General features: G+C 40.9%; 1 protein-coding gene across 2 annotated transcripts; it reads right to left on the bottom strand.

Annotated features, from left to right (window-relative positions):
* Positions 1-489: 489 nt before the first annotated feature.
* LOC119889983 (TIMELESS-interacting protein-like) lies at positions 490-4,399 on the bottom strand. Of its 2 annotated transcripts, none has more exons than XM_038700959.1 (8): positions 4,335-4,399; positions 3,126-3,243; positions 2,841-2,934; positions 2,510-2,585; positions 2,253-2,375; positions 2,094-2,148; positions 1,431-1,661; positions 490-1,100 (listed from the first exon to the last, which is right to left on the bottom strand). In XM_038700959.1, the coding sequence occupies exons 2-8, from the start codon at positions 3,229-3,231 to the stop codon at positions 835-837; spliced, it is 951 nt and encodes a 316-aa protein (XP_038556887.1). In that variant the 5' UTR covers positions 3,232-3,243; positions 4,335-4,399; the 3' UTR covers positions 490-834. The 2 variants fall into 2 exon arrangements, with proteins under 2 accessions (XP_038556887.1, XP_038556885.1); XM_038700957.1 differs by lacking the exon at positions 4,335-4,399 and adding an exon at positions 3,848-4,195.
* Positions 4,400-6,477: the final 2,078 nt, after the last annotated feature.

Raw genomic sequence — 6,477 nt, forward strand, 5'->3', positions numbered from 1 at the left:
GTCTGTTGGATCAGACCACACAGGCCAACATGTCGCCGGTTCACGGCGGTTCACGTACTGACCCGGTCGTCTAGCCATCACACAGTTTGGCCCTTGTCAGTCACTCAAATCCTACTTCTAACACATCAAGTTTCAGGACAAAATCTTCACTTGCTGCCAAATATATCCCGCCCACCGACAAATGCCTTTTTAACGAGATAATCAGTGTTATTCACGTCATACTGTTACGGCTGATCGGTGTACATCTGATGCTGTACTGTATGTGAAAGGTGAGATCATAGAAGTGTCGTTATACTTAGTATAGATTCAATATTACAAGGAAATGTTTATTGTTTGGCATTTAAAAACCGGTAAGGACGCCAACTATGCCGTGATTTATCAAAGATAAAAACACACAGCTCGGGTCGCGCAGTTTTACAGACGTTACCTGCAGTGACTTTTTCATGCTGCACTGATTTGTTTTACTACATGAAAAAACTGCAGGCAGGCTTGTTTGAATGAAAAAAGAAGAGCTATTTGTTTAGTTTTTAATATTAAGGATCAACAGACTATTTAAGGAACAGCTAGTACAGTTCAACAATAAATGAAATTTGTGAAACCAAATAAAACGCAGCCAATGATAAAATCTGAAAGAGACTGATGGAAACAGATGTGGGATCAGTGCTTAATTATACGTATTTCAGACAGGAACAAGGGGAACAGGAATTCAGAAACAAAGTTGGCTTAGCTCTCTGCAGACTACAAGAATACCACTTGTGCACTAATTTGATTCACTGCCAAAAGATTTTGGCCGTACAGTTAGCAGCTCCTGAACTCAACGAGTGTGTGCTGCACTTAATCCCCGTCCTCACACTCGTTGCTGGGTTCAAGGTTGGTTTCATCCTCTTTCTCACGCTGAGGTGATTCATCAGAAGGTTCAGAGTCTTTGTGTGGAAGCCGGCCAGGTTGTTGTGCGCTGCTGCTGCTGCAGGCTGACTCCTGGTCTAAATCCTCCACCTCCACATCCTGATCTTTGGAGTTGTTTAAGACATTGGCAGAGGAGACGGATGTGGGTTCATCTGCTGACGTGGACGAGTCAACAGTCTGGGAGTCTGAAGGATCTAGTGGGCGGCAGGAGGAATTGTGCACATGGACATCAAAAATGTGTTCCATTTAACTACTTTCCACTCATCAAAACTGAAGAGGTGCGTTCTTGGATTACTATAATGTACAGACTGGTCTGAAGGGGATGCATTCATTAAAGATTATCGGGAGCCACAACATGATTTTTGATTTATCTTAATGCTTCTTCTTTGCAACTGGCTGAGATATGCCTGCATCATTTGTAGGGGGCATCATTTGTAGGGGGCATCATTCGATTATTTTTTACTGTGTCTCAAATCCGGACAAATCTTATATTTGCTTCACAGAACTGATGAAGGGCCTCTCACCTGTTTGCTGCTGCTGGCGGGCGAGTTTTCTCTCCAGGGCCCGCTGTCTGTTCAGCTCCATGCGCTTACGCTGCTCCTCAGTCAGGGAGGGGGCAGCCGGGGAGGTAGAGGGTGGGGCAGCTGGAGCCGGGGTAGAGTGGACCGGCCTTTGCACGTCATCAGGGAAGATTGCTCTGCTAAACGGCTCTGGATCCTCAAAGACTTGCGACTCAGGAGCTGCCTCTTCTTCACCTAAACCCAAAAATGTTTCACAGACCCGTGAATTCAGAGAGAAAACACTCACTTTCACATAAATATTTTTTATGCGGCCTCACACTGGCAGATGTTATTGATTTGGGGGAGGTTCCACGTTTCACTCTCCAGTTCTTTCAGCAAAGCCAACCTCTTGAGACAGACCCTTGTACAGTACACCACCACATGGTGCTAATGTGAGGTTTCAGCTGATGCTCATCCACTCGTGAAGTTTAAAAACTAACAAAAAACCAATGAGCTGAACAGAATAAACCCAAGGAAACCAAATGATACCATCTCGGACGTTTGGCTGGTGCAGCAGATGATTTTATGCAACAAAAGTCAATTTAGCCAGAAACATTCAGGTGATCATTTTGAATTTTAGATAAATTTTGAATGCAGCACAATAAATAGTGTGTTAAATATCTTTACCCATATGATCTTCGTGCGTCAGTGGCATGTCCAGTCGAATCCGTTTGAGACACGTCTGCCACAGAAACAAAAAGAAAAGGCATTTAATTACAAATACTGCACTGTGAAAACAATAAGTACATTTCATTGACATATTCAGCGTCAACGTCTTCATCCCACCTGCACTTCCTTCTTGTTGCCGAGCTTCTCCACTCTGTCAATAAAATCTTCAAACTGCAGTTTGGGGTATAACCGGTGGGCCCAGTTCTCCATCTTCTGCATCAGCAGGCGCAGGTCCTCAGCCTGGTTGGACAAAACACACAAACACCACAAAACGTTGGCTAAATGTACATATGATGAAGTACGGCCAAGATTAAATGCTCCACAAGCGTCTGCGTCGTTTGGTGCTGTTCATTTGTCTGTTGTCAAGCTCTTACCTCGTGCCCTTTGCCTTTGAAATGGACATCATCAAACAGCGTTCGCAGAGCTGGAAGTCCTCTTTCTGAGATCAGCCTGAAGAAAGTAGTGTCACATGTATATTTAGTCACTTGGGGGAAAGTTCACAGTTCATAAAGTAGTTAGACCTTTTCCACTGACAACAGCTGACTTGCGTTGCCTTTCCCAACAATAAAAGTGTATTATTTTCATGCTTTGTGGCATCCTGGTGTATAGATGGCATTAGCCAACAACTCAATGTACTTTTTAAATCTGCATTTGAATAAATTTAAATCCTCTGCCGTGATGTTACGATCCCGATGTTTGAGGTACCTGTGCGAGTCTAGCTTGGGCTGTGGCCTCCTCACTCCTTTTCTTTTAGCAGCAGGGACCTCAGCCAACTTGGACACCTCGCCGTCTTCATCCTCTGCATTTACCACACCACATGACAACAGGGCAGGTGGTCAACATCACAGAAAACTTTCAGCAGGGCAGACTAGGAGTCAGCACTTACCATAATTCAATAATTCTCTCCAATTTCTAGGTATAAACTGGCTTAAAATGTTGACTGTTCTCTTTCTGTAGGATTTTGACAGCGGCCTACATGCAGCTTCTCACCATTTCCAAAAGGGTCTCCGTCCTCTTGTCCTCCCTGGCCCGGGGAGTGAGGTGGTGGGAGGGGAGGGAAAGCTTCATCCTTTAGGCCATCAAATGGATCCAGCATCGTGTGTAACTCCTGGATTAAGTATTAAATTGACACTCATTTTTACTTCAATCTGGCTGCATGCAGAACTAGACGTGCTGTTTTTCTAGGACTATTGCGTTTACTGCAGTACAACCATGAAAACAGCCACAGATGAACTCATGACTCATCACTAACATGATTAATTTTGGTTTTAAAAATCAGTGCCAGTATATCTGAGTGGTACATTTAGCTAATACTTTTATCTAAAGCGACTTACAAGTGATCAGAGTCAGAGGTCACATGCCCCTGGAGCAACAAGGGGTTAAGCGGTGTCTTATCCACTGTAGCATTGTGTTGTTTTGCAACAAACATATGAAATTATGATATGGACCGATTGGAAAAGTAACAAAAAATACTGTTATCCTTTATACCTCGAAAAGCTGTACTTATTCACACTTCACTACATTTCTTGACAGATTCATATTACATAATAATATGCATTATATATTTAATATATATAATTGTCTTATGAAATGGCCATGCATTGTTATGCATCTAATTATCCACCTGTTTACAAAGCTGTAATAGCAGCTTCACCTCAACTAACTACAACATTAAAAATACTCCTTATATGTTATGTAGATGTGTACAGTACCTCCATACAAGGGTTAGTACGAATATTGGTCCCCGATATCAAATCTCGCTCTCCCGGCGTGACCTGTATCGGCCATGAAAACACAAATATCGGTCGACCACCGCGTCATCCACGTGAAGGCGGCAAACTCAAGCTTAGCCAAAACACTAAAACCCGTCAGTCTCCTGAATTTCACTGCCACACGGGAGGACAGGAGGATCTGGGACAGCCAGGGTCAACAGGACACTCGCGTCTTCGTCTGAACATAACTTTATTTCTGAGTTAGGTTTGTTTGTAAGAGAGTAAACAACGCGCTGCTAAGCTAACGTTAACTACGAGCGGCTGCGACACTGTGGGTAAGTTAGTAAGCTAACATGAGAGCTAACTTAACAGCCGTCGGCGAAACTGTAAAGCACAATGTGTCAGCTTAAAACATAAGTCACAGACATTATAATATCTTATAAAATACGACACTGTATTAAAGGGAAATGTCACAGTATTGTCTTACCAGTTACGAGGTGTCCGGCGGAGAAACCGCTAGCAGTGCAAAGCTAGCAACATTTACTTCCGGTACGAGGTTTTGTATTTTCAAAATAAAGTCCAACAGAAATTACCCATAACCTATAGTTAGAGTGATGACTGTGAGGAAGTATGAAAAATAAGTTATACTTCTTATTAAGAACCAATAAACCTACTGTTTAGTACTTTTAAGGGCATCTCTATAGATCTTAAAACAAGAAAAATAATGTATTACAAACATATGTCTACACACACACACACACAAACTTTGTAATTGTTTAAAAATATTTTGATGAACACGTTGGCATTAATATAGTAGGGACATGGTAAAAATCATAGACTGTATTTAAGTAAAAATCTTTATAGATTCAGCAACAAACGATGTGGGATAAAGTTTACACTAAAAAAATCATCAAAGGCAAAGTGTTTTTTCATCACATAAATTTAGGTTTGTTATATAGGCACAAAATATGCAAATGAATGATGGCTGTTGTAATGCTTTGTTTGCAAACATTACTGATATAAATAAGCAATTTACAACATCAGAAAACATAAATTTAGGCTTTTTATAAAGAGCAGGGCTGTCGCTGGGAATCTTGGGGGTTTTTAAGGGCGCTCTGATCGATCGGCCACCGATCATAATGGCCGATAATGGCTTTAACTAGACCGGTGGTCGCTAAAAAGGGCGATAAGAAAAGCTGATCAGATGATACAATACAAATTTTCAGCGGCAGCTAAAATGTTTCACTACGCTGTCTGAGTGTTTTTCAAAGCTAGCTAGCACCAAAGTGAAAAACGGAGACCTTTTGCTATGTTTCCGCCTCCCGTCCAGATTAAAACGGTCAATGCAAAAAACAAAAGAAGCAAAAAGCCTGGTGTGGTTCTTGGTTTGTATTAATTTCACCGTCTTCTTCATGTTTACACTGGCACGCGCATGCCCAGTGTAGCCACCTGAACGGCCGCTAGATGTGTCGTTCTAATATTGACAGAGATCAACTCTGATACGCAGCTGAAACGCTGCTGTGGACGGAGAAGATCGTTTTCGTTTTAAAAACGTAGCAGTGTGGATGTAGCCTCACATTACCCCACTCCTCTCTCTACTCCTCTCATGTCAACCCTCCCGTTTTCCCCGAGATTCTCCCGTATTTTTAACCTTTATAAAGTCAAATAAAAATCTTCTGGCCGTATTTAAAGTGTTTGCTATTCTCTCCTCTGGTAAAGTCGGTGGCAGCATGTAAGATATGTAGACTGAGCTTCCTGCACAAGGATTAAAAATGAAAACAATCCACTGAAAGGCCTATAGCCTACTAATGGCAAACCATGTGAAATTATAATGAATATAGTTGCCTATGTAATATTAACAATTGACTGTATAATATGGAATTTACATTGTAGCCTATTTTTATTTATTTCAATCTCTCTCAAGCAGCTACTTCAGAGTTTATATCCACTCATGATGCCTGAACTCCTTTATCTCCTAAATATTTTTGGCTACAGCCTTTTTTGTTGCAGTTTTTATGGTTGTAGTAAATTTATAAAGATGCTGTTTGTTCAGTTTTTGTAGTTTATTCCACAGTAAAGCTATATTTGTTAAGCTATAAGATGTTCACAGTAACCAGGCAAAGGCTGCTATGATTTAAGTCTCCAACACAGATTGAGTGGAATTTGTTGCCCATGTTTCCTGGCAATAAAATGAACAGTTGTCATTTAATGATACTTTATCATCTGTTAACTTTAACACTTAATACATTGTTTTTAGGACCAATTAAATAAATATACTGTATAATGCTACATGATAAATAAAAGGCTCCAAATAGACCCAGTGATCGGTATCGGCCGATGCTGCTTTCAGCAATCGGCGATCGGCCCAAAAAATCCTGACCGGAGCACCTCTAGGGGTTTTAATAACTTGAGCAGGACTTTACATTCAACAATTACATAAATCATACATGGTGAGTTTTTAAGGCTCAACATTCGTAAATTGGATCGTTTTGAAGGCCAAAAAAGAAACGAAAACGATTTTTGTATTTTTCCACCTAAAACCTATCGTGACATCAACAGTTAAATCAATTTATAAAATGTGATGGAAAAAATACTAAGGTAGCGTTGTTATTGGTGATAAGTTAAAAACA

This window comes from Micropterus salmoides, unplaced genomic scaffold (assembly GCF_014851395.1).
Source record: "Micropterus salmoides isolate LMB-PRFRI ecotype aquatic unplaced genomic scaffold, ASM1485139v1 Ms_hic_scaffold_6, whole genome shotgun sequence".
Lineage (NCBI taxonomy): Eukaryota > Metazoa > Chordata > Actinopteri > Centrarchiformes > Centrarchidae > Micropterus > Micropterus salmoides.

Bases quoted from the DNA above. Each gene is read 5' to 3' on its own strand.
- LOC119889983 (XM_038700957.1), bottom strand. The intron at 2,586-2,840 runs GTACCTCAAACA...TACTTTCTTCAG, and splicing joins CCCAAGCTAGACTCGCACAG to GCTGATCTCAGAAAGAGGAC. The intron at 2,376-2,509 runs GTAAGAGCTTGA...TTGTCCAACCAG, and splicing joins TCAAAGGCAAAGGGCACGAG to GCTGAGGACCTGCGCCTGCT.